Here is an 18,191-nt window from a genome sequence, read left to right on the forward strand (position 1 = left end):
GAAACAAATAATATGTCAAATTCTGCCCAGTGTCCAAGAAGACCCAAACTTTGCAACAACAGTGCAAGGTACACACAAGGATGCCGCTCCTCTCCTCCAAACCGCACAACGCATCTTAAGGCAAATGTGGCAAAACTGGGGGTTCCTCCTGTCCCTGCTGAACAGGCTCCTTTGGGGCTTTCTCTCCTTGGGTTTAAACATGCCCATACACACACTCAGGACTAGCACCTTCTGTTCACCCGGGCTTTCCCCAGGATACAGAGTTCCCAGACACTCGTGAAACAAACCCAAAACCTGAAGGCATTTGCTTACCAAAGAAAAATCAGACTCCACATTTATTATAAAAAAAAGAGCAGAACAGGGCAGGGAAGGCAGAAGCAAGGCGGAGAGTTCAGGGCTGGCAGGTGGCGCGGTGCCAACACAGGTATGGTTAGTTTGGTTCTGAAACCCGTTATTTACTTGAAGGACGAGACCATGAGTCTGTGCTCCCAGGGCATGGGGCAGGGGAGAGGGCGGAGGGGTGCGCTGGGAGGATTCCCCCCCAACCCCCAGCTCCCCACCCCGTCAGTTCCCCGATCCCCGGGCTTTAGTGCGATGGGAGAGAGCAAGGGGGCGAAGCAGTCCTCATTCCCCCATGTGTGTCCGCAAGTGGTACTTGAGGGACTGCTTGTAGCGGAAGCACTTGGCGCACTCCGTGCAGGGGTAGGGCCTCTCGCCGGTGTGCGCCCGCTGGTGCTCCAGGAGGTGGTGCTTCTGGGTGAAGTTCTTCCCGCACTCGGTGCAGTGGTAGGGCCGCTCGCCGGTGTGGATGCGCTGGTGCTCCAGCAGGTGGTGCTTGCGGATGAAGCCCTTGCCACACTCGCCGCAGGCGTGGGGCCGCTCCCGCGTGTGCACCCGGTAGTGGTTGGTCAGCTTGGACTTCTCGCTGAAGGTCTTGTCGCACTGGCTGCACTTGTAGGGCCGCTCGCCCGTGTGAGTCCGCTGGTGCCGCAGGAGGTGCGAGGGGCGGCTGAAGGCCTTGCCGCACTGCGGGCAGATGAAGGACAGCTCGTTCTTGCCGGCGTGCACCCGCTGGTGCATGGCCAGCGAGATCTGCAGACGGAAGCTCTTGCGGCACTCGCCGCACGAGTACGGCCGCTCGCCCACGTGCGTGATCTGGTGCTTGCTCAGGCTCGACTTGTGGCTGAAGCTGCTCTCGCACTCGCCGCACTTGTAGGGCTTCCCCGGGGCCGGCGGGGGCCTGGGCTGCGGCTTGAGGCTGCGCTTCTCGGGGTAGGCCTGGCCCCGCCGGGGCGGGGGAGCCACCCCGCGCCGCGCGGTGTGGAGCCGCTGGTGCAGCAGGAACTGTTGCTTGATGCGGAAGCTGAGGTCGCAGGCGTGGCACTCGTAGGGGCCTTCCTTGAGGTGGTTGCGCTGGTGGATGATGTAGTTGATGCGCAGCATGAAGCTCTTGCCGCACTCCGGGCAGATGTACGGCCTCTCGCGCGTCCGGTTCCTCTGCTGGAGGGTGACCGGCCGCGACTCGACGCCACTGTCCCTTTCACACAGAGGGGCGCAGATGCCCACCGTGGCCCTGGAGGGCTTCACCACCCGCTTCTCTTCCCGCAGCACTTCCACGTTGCAATTCAGCGAGCAGGGGGGCTCCGCCCTCGAGGAGAACAGCCCGCGTGGCTCCAAGTTGACAGGGTCTTCTTCTTCCTCCTCCTCCTCCTCCTCTTCCTCTTCTTCCTCCTCCTCCTCCTCCATTTTGATCACAATGCCGCCATCTTGGAGGGAAACAAAAGGAAAGGTCAGGGAGTGATCGGCAGGGGAAACATTTCAGGGTTAAAGTTTCTCCAGCATTTACAGGAAACAGCCTGCCAGTCTGTTGGCAGTCATGAGTCGCTGCAACCCTCTCAATTCTAAAGAGTTGAAATTTCTTTTCTTTTTTAAAAATGGCAACTTTTGCAATCCACGCAGACTACCCTAAGGAAGTCAGATTAGCCGAAACCAGAGCCAGGGCCTTTTCAACACTGGCTCCGGCCTGGTGGAACGCTCTGCCTCATGAGACCTGGGCCCTGCAGGATCTGATTTCTTTCCGCAGGGCCTGTAAGACACGAGTTGTTCCGCCTGGCCTTTGGCTTGTAATCAACTAGATCCCCTTCCCCTCTTCTTTTTTCCTTTCTCCTTCTGTGACGGAACTCCTATTTGGGGACTTCCCTGGCTTTTTTCTGGCCCACGTAGGACCAGTCTAGATAGTTAGCCTTGGTGAAGACTTGACGTTTTCACACCCCCCAAAAAAAGTTTTTGATTTGAGTTTCCATTGAAATGAGGCTGCATTTTAATGTTTTAAATCTTGTTTTTAAGTTGTATTTCAATCAATTTGCTTTTATATCGGGTGTTATGCCGGTCTTGGCTGGGGAGGGTTGGGTATAAATAAAATTTTTTATTATTATTATTATTATTATTATTATTATTACCTTGATCAGAGTGGTTATATGGCTTTGGGGAATGGCTGAATTTGTTCTATTAGCAGGGCTGGGGTGAGGAGAGAAGAAGAGAGGTAACCACCCACCCCTCCAGGAACACCACTGATCAAGGGGGAGTGGTAGGGGGAAAGGAATTTTGCACTGCAAGATTGTGAGGTGCTGCTCTCCCCAGCCTCAGAGCTACCCTCAGTTCGTACTCATGCACCAACAGGTGGATGGCAAGAGCCAGAATATAAGCTGGGAAACCTTTATGCAAACCCCAGCTCAGCCAAAGACTCCCTTGATGGCTCCATGGCCCACTTCACTGAGAATCAAAGGACGCCTGTGCTGCTCTACTGCCAGCAGCACAGATGGAAATACAGTCATGCCTCGGGTTAAAGACGCTTCAGGTTGAGCATTTTCAGGTTGCATTCCGCAGCGACCCAGAAGTAACGGAACGGGTTACTTCCAGGTTTCGCTTACTGCGCATGTGAAGATGCTCAAAATGATGTCACGCGCATGCACAGAAGCGGCGAAAAGCGGCACGCAGGCGCAGGTTGCGTTCTGCTCAGGATGCGAACGGGGCTCCGGAATGGATCCCGTTCGTATTGAGAGGTACCACTGTATCTAAATGCTTGAAATCAGGCCAGGGTCTGACACCTGACTCACGGTATGCGCAGGTATGCATTAGAAAAACTGACACATCAACTGCATGCTGCCAGAGGGAGACTGGACCCATTGCTGTTCCGTGCAACCTGGCCACCAACTCGAAGACCCCCACAATCGCATGCAAGAGAGAGAGACTTACTAGAGCGAAATAGTCCATTGGCTATGCTATTTGTCTTAAGGGTCCTTTGGAACACTGGGGCTGTTTGCAGTATTGATGGAACAACCATCAAGTTGTATTTGGTTAAGTTGATTGATTTCTCAGAAATTTAATAAACCTGTTTTGCAAGCTGTTACCTGTGCATGTGCCGTGCTGGACAGTTACTCTCTTGATTTCCCCGAAGCCCATGTCGTAGTTGCCCACTTCCTCGAGGTTATTCCCTGCAAAGCTCCCCAGAGGTGTGGCTGCGCTGTAAGGACTTCTGCAGGGGGCTTCTTGATCCAGACCCTGGAAATCCCCCTCTGAGCTCCCAGACATTTGGTGCGGCTCCAGGTCTTCTGGGCAATCATCGGAATGGGGCTCCTCTGTTTTGATCACCACCCTGATGCCAGCTGCGGGAGGAAGGATTCAGAAAGGAAGAGATTTTTTTAAAAAAATTTTTTACAAAAATGTAAAATTGCAGTAGGATCAGCGAAAGCCTGCAGCGACAACATAGCAAGGAAGGGGGCTGGCAACGGCTCTTGCTGTTCTCAAGAAACCCCCTTCAACAGCCAGCACCTGCATGTTCTGCCACTAGACTAGGATGCACCAGGAATGCAGCACCATCATTCCACGCGGACTCCAGACTAGGTAGCCTATTTATATATTTATCGCTTTTATATCCCACCTAGACAGCATCTTAAAAAGCAGAGACATCACCTTGACAACAAAGGTCCATATAGTTAAAGCTATGGTTTTCCCAGTAGTGATGTATGGAAGTGAGAGCTAGACCATCAAGAAGGCTGATCACCAAAGAATGGATGTTTTTGAATTCTAGTGCTGGAGGAGACTCTTGAGAGTCCCATGGACTGCAAGAAGATCAAACCTCTCCATTCTGAAGGAAATCAGCCCTGAGTGCTCACTGGAAGGACAGATCGTGAAGCTGAGGCTCCAAGACTTTGACCACCTCGTGACAAGACTCTTTGGGAAAGACCCTGATATTGGGAAAGATGGAGGGCACAAGGAGAAGGGGACGACAGAGGACGAGATGGTGGGACAGTGTTCTCGAAGCTACCAGCATGAGTTTAACCAAACTCTACATGGGGCTGCCCCTAAAGCTGCAGCTGGCACAAAGTGCAGGAGCTGTTGATATTTTCACCCCCTCCCATTGCAAGAATCTCCTGATCTGATGTTTTGAGAAAGAAACGGGCGGAAACTGCTCTTGTACACTTTTGCTCCTGCCTGACTCTGTGTGTGGAGAGAGTCTTATCTATGTTGTGACTAGATGGCCGAGTGGGAGATGTCACTCATGCAAGCCAGTAGTTCGTTAGTTTGTAGTAGCTATTAGAAATAAAAGGAGTTACGCTTCACAGCTAGCTTCCGCATTATTTATACTCTGCATGAGTTTGGTGCTCACAATGCGCAGTTGTGGGTCCAGAGCACTGGGACCTGTTTTCCAGGATTGCAAGGTCTCTGAAAGTGCTCCAGTCACCTGGCCCAGTCGGGGCAGAACCAGCTATTGAGCCCAGTCACTGCACATCGGTTGAAAGGCGTACTGACGGGAGCTAGGCTGCTCTTAGCATGAGAAAACTGCAAGCAGGATTTGAGCACAACAGCGCCTCTCCCCTCCTGTGGTTTCCAGCAGCTAGGATTCAGAAGCACCCCTGCCTCAAATTCTGGAGGCCAAGCACAGCCATCATGGCTACGATTTGCATAAAACCTGTTTTGTGACAGTGGGGTTTGTTTGTAAAAAAAAAAAGAGAGAGAAATAAATACTGAAGCAGGACTAAACAGTTCTGTCTGAACTTAAAGCAGTGCCTTTTGTTGCAGGACACACACACCCCACACACACGGAGACAGACCTGCAGCACAAATCCTGCAGACCTGTTGCTCACCTGCAGTAGGATCCGGAAGACTGCCTTGCTCTTCTGAGTCCTGCTCATCTCCAAGACACGAGTCGGTACCAGGCTCTGCCTGGGCCAAAACGCCTGGCTTAGAAATTGCATAGTCTGTTGGAGACAAAGAACAAGACGGTCACCAGTTTAGGAGACGGGTGGGAGGCAGTTAGTCAGCATTTTAAATGACTGTTTCACATGGTTTTATGTGTAAACCGCTTACAGATTTCTGTTGATTAAGCGGCAAATAAATTTTGACAAATAAATAAATGTATATTGATTGTGTTGCAATTTAAAATTGTTGTAAGCCACCGTGAGTGGTACATGGGCGCTAGAAGGGCAGGGGAGAAATTCTGCACATGAACAAACAAATAAATATAAACATGAGACAAAAGGAGAAGAAAGAGGTGAACTACTTTCATGAACAGGTCCAAAAACACACAGCCTCAAATTGCTGCATGAACAGGCAGCCAATAGATTCAGGTAGGTAGCTGTGTTGGTCTGCCGTAGTCGAAATAAATAAAAGAAACCTAGAAAAATATTATTTAAAAAACTCTTCCAAAAAAAAGTCTTTTAAAAGAATCAAGTCCTTAAAAATTTTTTTTTCCTAAAAAAAATCTTTAAAATAATCCTTCCCAAAAAAATATTGGGGGGGGGGGGGGGAGAGAGAAACAAGATGTTGAATGGAAAGTATTCTGCCTCCTCCCGATTATATGGATGTGTGTTTTTAACGATTGGATATTTCAAACGCTGAGTATTCTGGGAGACTCTACCTCATTTCAGGCTCTAGGGGCACATCCACACTCTATCAGGAGAGCTATCAGGAGTGCTGTCTTAATGAGTCTTCAAGCCAGATGCACCTCTGCTGCTCCCTATTGCAACAGGCATCACCATCACAGGCCCATTCTGCCTGGCCAGCCTCCTACAACCAGCAGAAGTGTGGCCTTTGCGCACTCCAGGAGCAACAGAAGCTGCCATCACTGTCAGGCACTGAAGGCAGAGAGGAAGACCCAACAGGATTAAGCTGTGAACATTGTAAGCACAGTCCCCTAAACTATCCCCCATCAAGGCATACTGGCAGCTTTTATACGGGGGGAAGCCCAGGGGTTGCCTCCTTTACGTTTCACAGAATCACAGAATTTTAGAGTTGGAAGGCACCACAAAGGTCATCTAGCCCAACCCACCGCTACGCAGGAATCACAGCTAAAGCATCCCTGACAGATGGCCATGCAACCTCTGCTGAACAACCTCTAAGGCAGCGGTTCTCAACCTGTGGGTCCCCAGATGTTGCTGGACTACTACTCCCATCATCCCTGAGCTCTGGCCTTGCTAGCTGGGGGTGATGAGAGTTGTAGTTCAACAACATCTGGGGACCCACAGGTTGAGAAAGGCTGCTGTAAGGAAGGAGAGTCCACAACCTCCCAAGGGAGACCATTCCACTGGAATTTTGGAATTCATGGCATGTTCCAAAACACAGGCTGCTTTTGATAGGGATCCTTCTTTACTCTTTAGATCAAGGTGTGTATCTCGCACGAGTTGCTTCCTGCTTATAACTTCGCTGCCTGAGGCACAATCGCTATACCCTCTCACTTTCAGTCCATGTAATAAACCCGATTTATTCCTCTTGTGCGTGAACTTCCTGGGGCATAAGGTTGAGAGTAAACACATACAGTATTTGTAATGAACACGTGTTATAACTCTGGCCAAAGGTCTGAAACCTCTTGGCAATGTGTGTAGGGAGACACAGGAATACTGGGTTCAGACACAAGCTTGTAACAACGTCAATCGCCATTCCAGGGTGGTTATCAACGTGACAAGATCAACCATGCAAATTCCGATTTGGAAGGTGGGGATGCCCATTCCCCAATCAATCAATCAATCAATCAATCAAAGAATCAGCTGAACAGACAATGGTCCAGAGTGCCGGACGTAATGAGAGTGGAAACAGCTTCCAGCAGATTAAGCAAATGATCTGGCTTAAGTAGGGACGGCATAAGCAGAGTGCCCCATGATTATCTGGCCCCAGAGACAAATGGCTTGGCACTCAAATTCAGCCCTTCCCTGGAAGGATGCATGGAGTTCCCTGTCCAGGCCAGCTGGAGTCCACAACTGCCTTGCGCAACATTACCCAGAGAGATCAAGGATTCGTGGTTCCCCTTCATTAAGTTCTTGTACAGCTCCTTCTGCCACTCCTCCAGCTTCTCCCACTCCTTTTCGTTGAAATAGACGGACACGTCGTCAAACGTCACAGGCACCTGCAACCACAAGAGCTGTCAGTATTCCCCAAGCTTCTCATCCAACCAACATTTCACACTTGCTTTTGTAAGAGCTAGGATCCCAGCTGGAAACCTCTGGGCCAAAATCAATCACAGTAAGTTCTCTTATTGGAAACATTATGGAAAAGTACGCCAATCTTTCCCCCTTAACATCTGGTTCACAAAGGCCTTGCGTATCATGGTTTCAGATAAATCGACCCATTTGATATGTGTTTTGCAAGGCACTGCTAAGCCAATGGACTATGTGGTGGAGGTATATTAAAAACAAATGCATGGATTGCAGGTTCTCTCCAAATTTGCTTCTGTTTGGCACTGATCACATGTGAATAGTAGCTCTCTTCGCTTCAACAACAACAACAACAACAACAACAACAATAATAATTATTATTATTTATTTATATCCCGCCTTCCCCAGCCAAAGCCAGGCTCAGAGCGGCTAACAACAGTAAAATAATACAGCATTCTAAAATCATTTCATTATAAAATCAGTTCAAATCAAATTGATGGCAACCATTGGGCTAGAGTTCTGTGAAGAATTACCAAAGGAGGGGTTCAGGCTGTGCCTTGACCAAAGGCCTGGTGGAACAGCTCTGTCTTGCAGGCCCTGCGGAAAGATGTCAAGTCCCGCATGGCCCTAGTCTCTTGGGACAGAGCGTTCCACCAGACTGGAGCCACAGCCGAAAAAGCCCTGGCTCTGGCTGAGGCCATCCTAACCTCTCTGTGGCCTGGGACCTCCAAGATGTTTTTGTGTGAAGACCGCTATTAATGCTCCCATTCTCTTGACTGATCTTGGATTGAACATTTTTATTTTCTGAACTAGTATCTAACCATGCATGTATATCTTCACCATGACTGAATGGTGAACTAACTACAGTATCACCATGGTTGTCCTCCCAAGCATCAAATGAGTGAGCACACCCCCTAACTCTCTCAGTCCCTCACCTCCTAGTCCTTATTCAAAACATCCCCAACAGCTCAATCCTTTGCAGTAAGTTCCCATGAACTCAGTATCACTTATTCCCAAGGAATGTGCAAGATGTTGTCAACTGCAATTCCCATCAGCCCCAGCCAGCATAGGCAATAGCCAGGAATGATGGGAGTTGTAGTCCAACAACACCCCTGCCTTAGAAGAACTCTCCTCCCTCTTACAGATGGGTAGCCGTGTTGGTCTGCCATAGTCAAAACAAAAAAAATTCCTTCCAGTAGCACCTTAAAGACCAACTAAGTTAGTTCTTGGTATGAGCTTTCGTGTGCATGCACACTTCTTCAGATACACTGTGTGTATCTGAAGAAGTGTGCATGCACACGAAAGCTCATACCAAGAACTAACTTAGTTGGTCTTTAAGGTGCTACTGGAAGGAATTTTTTTTGTGTGTATCTGAAGAAGTGTGCATGCACACGAAAGCTCATACCAAGAACTAACTTAGTTGGTCTTTAAGGTGCTACTGGAAGGAATTTTTTTTGTTTCTCCTCCCTCTGTGAGCTTTGCCACCAAACAAAAGACATAGATTAAGCAGAACCGATTTCACCGTCGCAAATTATTTCAAACTGCAGAAATTGGATGTCTGAATTGTGCAGAAATCTAGACTCCATCTCTATGTAAATTATAGCTTCTTCTAGACAGCTGTCTCACTTCATCTTCTTTAAATAAAAAAGAAGAAATTTAGATTCCCTCTTGTGAGCTATTTCTGCAAACCTTTCCTCTCAACGTGAGTTAACTAAATGCAACCAAGATGAAACAGAATAAAGGCTCAAGAGTTTTTTTTTAATCTTTCAATCTCAACACTGACTTGCCCTGCCCAGGGACATTAGACAGGGCCTTGTTTTCCCAAGTCCCAGTTTTCCCTAGATCAGATCAAAGGTCCATCTACTCAAAGGTCCTGTTTTCCAACCGTAGTCAACCATACACCCAAAGAAGGCCTGAAGGCAATAACTTGATCCTGCTGTTCCTCCCCACTAACTGACACTCAGTGATAGACTGCTCTTGCACATGGAGGTTCCATAAAGCTTCATTGACCATGCAGTCCTGCACATGCCTACTCAGAAGTTGGCTTCAATGAGTCCATAGGATTGCAGCCTCACAGACTTGTCATCCACCATGCATTTGTTTAATTTCCTTTTAAAGCTTCGCAATAATAATAACAATAATAATTTATTATTTATACCCCGCCCATCTGGCTGGGTTTCCCCAGCCACTCTGGGCAGCTTCCAATAGAATATTTAAAACACGATAAAACATCAAACATTAAAATCGTCCCTTGACAGGGCGGCCTTCAGATGTCTCCTAAAAGTCAGATAGTTGTTTATTTCCTTGACATCTGATGGGAGGGCGGGCACTACTACCGAGAAGGCCCTCTGCCTGGTTCCCTGTAACCTCACTTGTCGCAGGGAGGGAACTGCCAAAAGGCCCTCGGCGCTGGACCTCAGCGTACGGACCGAATGATGGGGGTGGAGACGCTCCTTCAGGTATACTGGACCGAGGCCGTTTGGGGCTTGTAAGGTCAGCACCAACACTTTGAACAGTGCTCGGAAACATACTGGGAGCCAATGTAGGTCTTTCAGGACCGGTGTTATGTGGTCTCGGCAGCCGCTCCCAGTCACCAGACTAGCTGCCGCATTCTAGATTAGTTGTTTTCATGCTCAGGTTTTCATGCTCAGATCACGGATCTAGGTGGAAGATACAACATTATCTTGCAGCACCAATGAGACCCTTACCTTGGGGGTTTCTCCCTTGGAGCCTGGGGGGAACCTGAGGATCCAGAAATTACGGTTCTTCAGGAGGTTCTCCATGTTCTCCAGCCTCCTTTGCAGCAGCCCGTACTCCTGGATCAGAGTCCCCAAAGCAGCCCACTTGCTCTCCAGTTGGTTCCCAATTTCCACAGCTGTTTTCTCGCAGTCTATTATCTTTTTCTCCGCCATCCCCGTCCTGCCCTCCAAATCCAGCAACCGCGTGGCGTGAGACTCCACCTTCTTCTCCATCGCTTGGAAGGACGCCACCAAGGTGAGAGAGATCTCGGTGGTCTGCGTTTCCCTTTCGAACATTTGGTCGGGGTCGGTGGGGAGCCGAGGAGGAAACCGTCGCCGAGGCTCCCGGTCCAGTTCTGATGCCTGGTTGAAGAAAAAGACGGGGGTTAGGGGAAACAGCCACAGCAACTGGTTTGCACGCAGGAGGTCCAAGGCTCAATTGCAGGCATCTCCAGCAAGGGCTGGCAAAAATCTCTGTCTGAAAACCTGGAGAGGCACTGACAGTGTAGAGCAGTGGTGGCAGACCTGTTGGTCTCTAAACATCGACTCCCAGCTCCCATCTGCTCCAGCAGCCAACATGACCAAGTCAGGGACGATGGGAGTTGTAGTCCCGTAACATCTAGAGGCCCACAGGTCCCCCAAGACTGGTGAAGGTGCTAGTGAGCTGGATGGACCATTGGTCTGATCCAGGATAAGCAGCTTCCAGTGCTCACTGTCCTGCAATGAAAATATGAATGCCCTGCTCCACACTTGAGAACATAAGAAGAGCCTGCAGGATCAGGCCCATGGCCCATCTAGCCCAGCATCCTGTTCTCACAGTGGCCAGCCAGCAGGAGGGGAAGAGGACTCTCCCCTCCTGTGGTCTCCAGCCACAAGAATTCGGAAGCATTGCTGTCTCTGCCTGTGGATGCAGAACACAGCCATTGTGGCCGGTATCCGTTGACAGCTCTCTCCCCCTCCATGAATTTGTCTAATACTCTTTGAAAGCCATCCATGTTGGTGGCCATTGCTGCCTCCTGTGGCACTGAGTTCCACAGTTTAACTATGCATTGCATGAAAGAGGACTTTCGTTTATCTATCCTAGATCTTCCCACATTCAGCTTCACTGGGGTGCCCACAGGTACGAAGGAGAAAAACTTTTCTCCACCCACTTTCTAGATGCCATGCATCATTTTATAAACTTCTATCATGTTGCTTCTTACCTTTCCTCTAAACTAAAAAGTCCCAAACGCTGCAACCTTCCTCCATAGGCAAGTCATTCCATCCCCTTGATCATTTTGGTTACCCAGCATGAACTCTGTGTGGGTCATTCTGTTTTTTTACTAGAATGTTTCTTACAACTATTTTTATACAGTATCACCAAAGGAGCCTACCAAGGGCATAACATATCGCATATGATGTGATTGTTGCTGGGCAGTTGTTGTTTCACAACTTTATTTGCACCTCACTTTCTAAAGCAGTTAGATGTGCCTTTTTCCCATGTCCCTTTTTCTGTTGCTCGTCTGGCTTCTTCAGTGGCGAATGGGGCTGCGCTGCTAACCCCATTCACCTGGAAGGAAACCCTATTAAATTCAATGGGCCTGAGTACAAATGAGTAGACATTGTTGGGATGGATGCCTACTACCTCCATTCTCTCTGAATACCCATGTTAGAAACTCAGATATACAAGCTAGTTGCCAAATTGATCCTTAAACCAAGGTTACAGTCGCCAAACGGAATGCCTAGTTGCCATTTGGAGCTCAAAAGTTGTATTTTTCAATATGACTTTTTTGCTCCTGAAATCCATTCTGATTGTACAAATAAAATACAACAGATAGAATTCTACAGGATGTGTTGCTAGTGTGTGAAAACAGTCCAGATCCAAGGATCCCCAGGCATGCACCTCCAGTTGGTGGAGATGTCAAGCACCGTATTGTCTCCCAGGCATCTTCACTTGGTCGCAAGCAAAATGCGCCTGGTGAATTTTGAACGCTGCTGAATACCACTTGCTGGGAATTGAAAATGCCATTGCATTGGGTTCCTGCCCCTGGGCTTCACTTTGGACATTCAGGTTGGCCACTGCAAGAACAAGATGCTGAGCTAGATGAGTCCCCTTTGGCTTCATCCAGCAACCGGGCTTTTCTCATGTTCCCAGGCTTGCGCTGTAGGCCGATACTGCTGTTCTTGGCTTTGTGGCCGACCAAGCCCCGAAGCAGAGCACTGGCTATCCGTATTCCCTTACACTGACTCGTGGGAAGATAGGCAGCCTTGGAAAAGGGAAGTCTTAGCCAATGCTCTCTGCCCAGGAGGACAGAAATAATTGCTCATTGTCCTCATTTCCAGAGGAGCAGCCGTCAAATCCTCCTGACCTCACTTTTTATAATCCCACCACTACCACCAAGTATATATGTACTTGCAGGTCAGGATAAGACTTCTGACGAAGCAGACTCTGGTCCACAAAAGCTTATGCCATAGTAAGTTTGAGGTGCCACTCTTAAAAGACTTTTTGTTGTTGTTGCAGCCCACATTTTCAGTGCACTCTCTTGGGATGCTTGAAACTACAACTGGCTGGGGAGGAGGGATGTTCCAGCCCTGTGAACCACCAAGAAGAAACCTGTGATTCTCCAATCCTGTTGAACTTAACGTTGTTTCATTTCATTGTGCCCAATGAAGGTGACACTGTTTTAAACAAATGAATCCCTGTCATCCCTAACCGTTGGCCATTTGGATGGCTGGTGGCATTTGGAAGATCCAACAGCACCTGGAGGGCAAAAGATTCCCCCCCACCCTTGCTAAGGACGCTAATCCAAAAGAGCAAGTCCCACGGACGGCAATGAGGCTTACATCAGAGGAGACGCCTGTAAGACAGCGCAGTAAGAATGTGAACTGGGCGCTCCCAATTCAAGCCCCCACTCTCAATTTGCTAGGCAAGTAGCCACAACAGAACCAGATCGCTGAGATAATGTGTTTGATGGAATAGCCGAGCGCAGCTGGTCAAGAGCAAACGGGGCACACCCAGGGATATAGGTAAAAGGTAAAGGTACCCCTGCCCGTACGGGCCAGTCTTGCCAGACTCTAGGGTTGTGCGCTCATCTCACTCTATAGGCGGGGAGCCAGTGCTGTCCGCAGACACTTCCGGGTCACGTGGCCAGCGTGACATCGCTGCTCTGGCAAGCCAGCGCAGCACACGGAACACCGTTTACCTTCCCGCTAGTAAGCGGTCCCTATTTATCTACTTGCACCCGAAGGTGCTTTCGAACTGCTAGGTTGGCAGGCGCTGGGACCGAACGACAGGAGCGCACCCCGCCGCAGGGATTCGAACCGCCGACCTTTCGATCGGCAAGTCCTAGGTGCTGAGGCTTTAACCCACAGCGCCACCTGCGTCACCCAGGGATATATCCAGCGCTAAAAGGCCAGGGCAAACAGGTCCCATTCTCATTAGCAGCTCCCCTTGTTGGGTAAACATGCAAGCAATTGTGTGCGAATGTACAGGAGCTGTTATTTTAATGGGCTGTGGTTTTGTTTGAAGGGTCTTGTTGGGGGGCAGTTGTTGCTGTTAATTTTTTATATCTTTATTTTTGGCTCTTAGGATTCATGTGGAAATTGTTCAGTTTAGTTGTGTGCTTTCTGATCTTCTGTTTATTGTCCATGGCTACTTTTGCTATGTCTGCAGTTACCAAAGTTTTTTTAATGTTGCAAGCCGCCTTGAGCATGGTTTTGTCTTTGGAAAGGTGGCATACAAAAAGCATGATGGAATGATAATTTGGAATTTCTTTGATCTGTGGGCTAACCAACAGGCAGGGCAAGCGCATTGCCCATTGACCTGCACGGACACATCTGCAGCAACATCTGCCTATACAAGAGGAAGGGCATTACATGAGGCAAGTGTTTTCAAAGCAGGTGCCCTCCAGATGTTTTGGATGAAAACTCCCATCATCAGCTCTCCCGTATGATGCTGGGGCTGATGGACATTGTAGTCCCTAAACCTCTGGAGAGCATCTGGTTGGGAAAGGCTAGCATAAAGATCACCTTGCACCATTAGCTCAAAGCTCCAGTTTGTCTAGGATCCTGGCTGGCAGCCAAATGCCCTTCAGTCCTCACACACAGGGCATGGCAACAGGGCATGGCCCTTCCCTGTTGTTATCCCCAGAATCTAGCAATCAGAGGTATACTGCCTCTGAACTGTGAGGCTCCATCAGAGTAGCATGGTCAGTAGAGCATGAGACTGTTAATCTCATGGGTCATGGGTTCAGTTCAAGCCCCCATTGGGCAAAAGATTCCTGCACTGCAGGGGGCTGGACTAGATGACCCTCACGGTCCCTTCCAACTCTACAATTCTATGATTCCACTTGGCTCCTGTGCTTAGCCCAGAAGCAGGAGAGCTACAGCAGGAGTATAGGCTACCTGGCTTGGCTCTGTTAAAAGAAAGATCTGGAACAGAACTGGGCTAGCAAAATGCTCCCTGTCATCACCGATGCCCACGCTGCTCATATTGATTGGTGTTTTAGAACTGATTTTGTCCGTGCGAGTTATTCAAATTGATGGTTTTAGAATTTTTCATAGAGCTGCTTTTTGCAGAAAGCCAGCATACAAATAAATAAAAATGGTGCAACTTTGTGCATGTGTGTGTGGAGAGAGAGACACAGTACCTTCCTGTAATTCAACATCTCACTGAACTTCTAACAGAAGCTAAAGCTTTAACGACACTCATCTAGACCTGATGTCTTCAGATCTGGAGAGCACCAGGTTGGGGGGCGAGAGCCAATTTATGTTGGCATGGATGCTTCCGAAACCAGGACAGTTGAAATTTAAGTTTGGCTCCCTAAACTTGGAAGTAAGGATTGTGGGTCCTAGGGGAAAAAAATCCACAGAAATATATACAGTGGTACCTCGGGTTAAGTACTTAATTCGTTCCGGAGGTCTGTACTTAACCTGAAACTGTTCTTAACCTGAAGCACCACTTTAGCTAATGGGGCCTCCTGCTGCTGCCGCGCCACCGGATTTCTGTACTCATCCTGAAGCAAAGTTCTTAACCTGAAGCACTATTTCTGGGTTAGCGGAGTCTGTAACCTGAAGCGTATGTAACCTGAGGTACCACTGTACCCTCAGTTACCACAAGTGACACATATGTATCTTAATATGCGCACAACATGTATTTCAGAAGATACTCTGTATATATCAAAGGCAGGGTGGTTGTTTAAAATAAAATAAAAAACCCAGTAAGGAGTTAAAAAATAAAAGTGCCCCGTTGTTCCCCGAGACATATTCAATATCTGCAAAGCTAAGCGCAACCTTCTGCCTGGTGGGGCAGCCCCATTTGCACTACAGACATGAACCAGCTTAACCACCAGGAATCTCCAGCTGGGGAAAGGCCCTAATAACTGCCTGACAAATAACAAAACCGTGGCAGAAGCCAGCTTGAGTCAGTCTCTCTTCCTTCGACCTCCAGCCGGGCTTGTGGTTCTTCAGAGAGGCTTTGGGTTGCTGCAGTTCCCCCATCAACTCTCAAAACCCCACTTCCTGGCTAACACCTTAGCGCTTCCTGTGTGCGCCCTACCCAGGGGAGCGCTAAATTAAGAAGCAGAATGTCTATGCACTCCTTTGCGTAAGGCCGCAGTCGTAATCGCACTTCACTGGGAGTGAGCTTTGCTGAACTCAGCGGGGCTTGCTTCTGAGTAGACTGCAGCCTTAGCCAATAACTTTGTACTGAACAGGGGGAAATCCTATGCCAGGAGTATCCTTGCCTCAGGTGCATCAGAAGACAGCCCCGTGGCCACGCCTCCTTCCTCATTACCATTTTTTTAGGAGGGGAGGCTATGCAAGGCCCTGGCCATGGTACTGTTTTTAGGGTCAATTCTACCACAGGGCAAGCTGAACTCAACACACACACAAACACACACGCTTCCCAGTTGCTGGCCTTCACCTGAGATTTCAGACACAGTTTAAGAGCAAGACTCAGAAAACTGGAGATTGTTCAGAGGAGACCTAATCTTGAGATAACAAGGACAGCTGCTGAGGAACCCCACCAACATTTTCTAATGGAATATCTCTCCCCACACAAAGAAGAGGCAGAAATAACACCCTGTTCTCCAAACTGGTCTATAGAACGAAGAGCAGGAACCCCCTCATTCCTGTCCAAAGACAGATCTGTTTTGGCTTCACCTTAATATTAACAACAACATCCCATCTCTCTCTCTATCTCTCTCCCTGCACTCAAGGCTACTGACAGCTGGTTAGAAACATGCAGGACAGGAGACAGAATTCGTGTCTGTGTCAGGCTCCGGAAGAAAGAAATGAAGGGTTGAAAGAGATCAGGGGGTTTCTCACAGACGCCGGTGTGGCCCAAGGCTTGAAATCAACGCCTTGGGTGAAATCTGTGTAAGCAAGGAGGGCCGGAGGATTAAATGCTTACGCTTTCTTCTTCTGCGCCCCTCTTCCTAAAAGATCAGCACCACCTCGCTGGAGAGGGATATTCCCAACAGGAATGGGGGTTTAGGGATAAGGGATTGCAGGAAGGAAGTAGGCCGGTTATGGGATGGGGGGCTAGCCCTCCTTGGAAAGGCAAATGCCCCGAGCCCCAATGATGGCCGAAAACAAAGCCTGATGTAAACAAATCTCTCTTTCTTCCCTCCCTCCTCCCTCCCCCCCCTTCTCATTCTACTGCACAGGCCACAAATGACCAGCTGGTCGTGCCATTTGCATGGTAGCAATAAGGTTAAGGGAAGGAAGGCGGGGTGTAATCTGCCAAACTGTGGCAGGAGAAGCCCAGGGAAAATCGGAAAGTGGGGGGGGGGGGCGGAAAACACACACACACACAGAGGGATAAATGCTTGTCCCCCCCCCCCCTTTTGCATAGATTTCAAGAGCTACGACAGAGCCCCCCCCCCCCCAGTACAGGCAGGCAGCCTCCAAGGACTGCAGCAAGCAGCTGTCTGGGCCGGCTTTTGACAGGCCCACCGGGTGGGAAAGTGGTGGTGGTGGTGGGGGACCCCTCAAACTCAGCACCACCACCTGCCCCCCCCAAAAGGCAGCTAACTGGGGAGGGGGAGGCACAAGCTATACCCCCCACCCACCCCCAGAAAAGACACATTTCCCTTCCCCCACTGTACAGAGTTCACCCCTCTCCCTATCAAGCGCAGCTTTCGTAAGACTCGCAGATGAAAGACCCCCCCCAAAAAGACACACATTTTCCTCTCTCCCCCCCAAAAAAGACACACATTTCCCTCCCCCACAGGACAAATTATCCCTCTCCCTACCAAACGCAGCTTTCATAAGACTCGCAGATTAAGGACCCCCCAAAAAAGACACACATTTTCCTCTCTCCCCCCCCCCCAGAATATAGATGATCCTTCTCCCTACCAAACGCAGCTGCCCCCCCACCAGGACCCCCCAAGCCAAGCGTGCGAATGTCCCCCTCCCCACCAGCCCCCCCTCCTCCTGGGAAGGGTCCCCCCCCTGACACCCCCCCTCCGGGCAGGACAGGGTTAAACCCCCCCCCGCCTCACCTGTGCGGGCGTCGCCCCCCCCTCAGCCATGGCCCTTTGTTGCCCCCCCTCAGCCGGGGCTCGGCGCCGCAACGAGGTTCCAGCCGGGCGGGGAGGGCGCGGGGCGGGCTGGCTGGCTGCTGGGTCCGCCCGCCGCCCGGCGGAGGAGGAGGAGGCCGGACGGAGCGAGGGGAGGCAGGAAGGAGGAGGAGGAGGGAGGGAAGGAGGCGGCCGCCGCCGCCGAGCGCAGCTCCTCACGCAGCCACAGGCTTGCCAAGCGCCGCTCTGCGCTAGGGGGCGCGCATGCGCGCACGGGAGGCGGCGCGCAGGCGCACCGGGGAGGCGCGCTCCGAGGCTCGACGCCGACGCCGCTTGACGCGCTGCTGCTGCTGCTGCGTCTCCTGTCGCCGCCGGCGCCGCAAGGGGTAAAGAGGAGCACCCTGTGCCGCCAGCCAGCGGCGCCCCGGAACTTCCGGCTCCTGTTCGGCGCCCTCTGCGGGGGAGCAAATAACCACACACACACAGACACACAAACAAGAAATAAGGGGCGACGGCTTTAT

General features: G+C 50.1%; 1 protein-coding gene across 1 annotated transcript; it reads right to left on the reverse strand.

Annotated features, from left to right (window-relative positions):
• Nucleotides 1–322: 322 nt before the first annotated feature.
• On the reverse strand, nucleotides 323–17,925 carry LOC114607557 (zinc finger protein 777-like). Its single transcript, XM_028750868.2, has 6 exons — nucleotides 17,653–17,925; nucleotides 10,139–10,531; nucleotides 7,276–7,402; nucleotides 5,148–5,261; nucleotides 3,411–3,665; nucleotides 323–1,766 (listed from the first exon to the last, which is right to left on the reverse strand). The coding sequence occupies exons 1-6, from the start codon at nucleotides 17,680–17,682 to the stop codon at nucleotides 625–627; spliced, it is 2,061 nt and encodes a 686-aa protein (XP_028606701.2). The 5' UTR covers nucleotides 17,683–17,925; the 3' UTR covers nucleotides 323–624.
• Between the last annotated feature and the right edge of the window lie 266 nt (nucleotides 17,926–18,191).

The sequence above is a fragment of the Podarcis muralis genome, chromosome 12, assembly GCF_964188315.1.
Source record: "Podarcis muralis chromosome 12, rPodMur119.hap1.1, whole genome shotgun sequence".
Taxonomy (NCBI): domain Eukaryota; kingdom Metazoa; phylum Chordata; class Lepidosauria; order Squamata; family Lacertidae; genus Podarcis; species Podarcis muralis.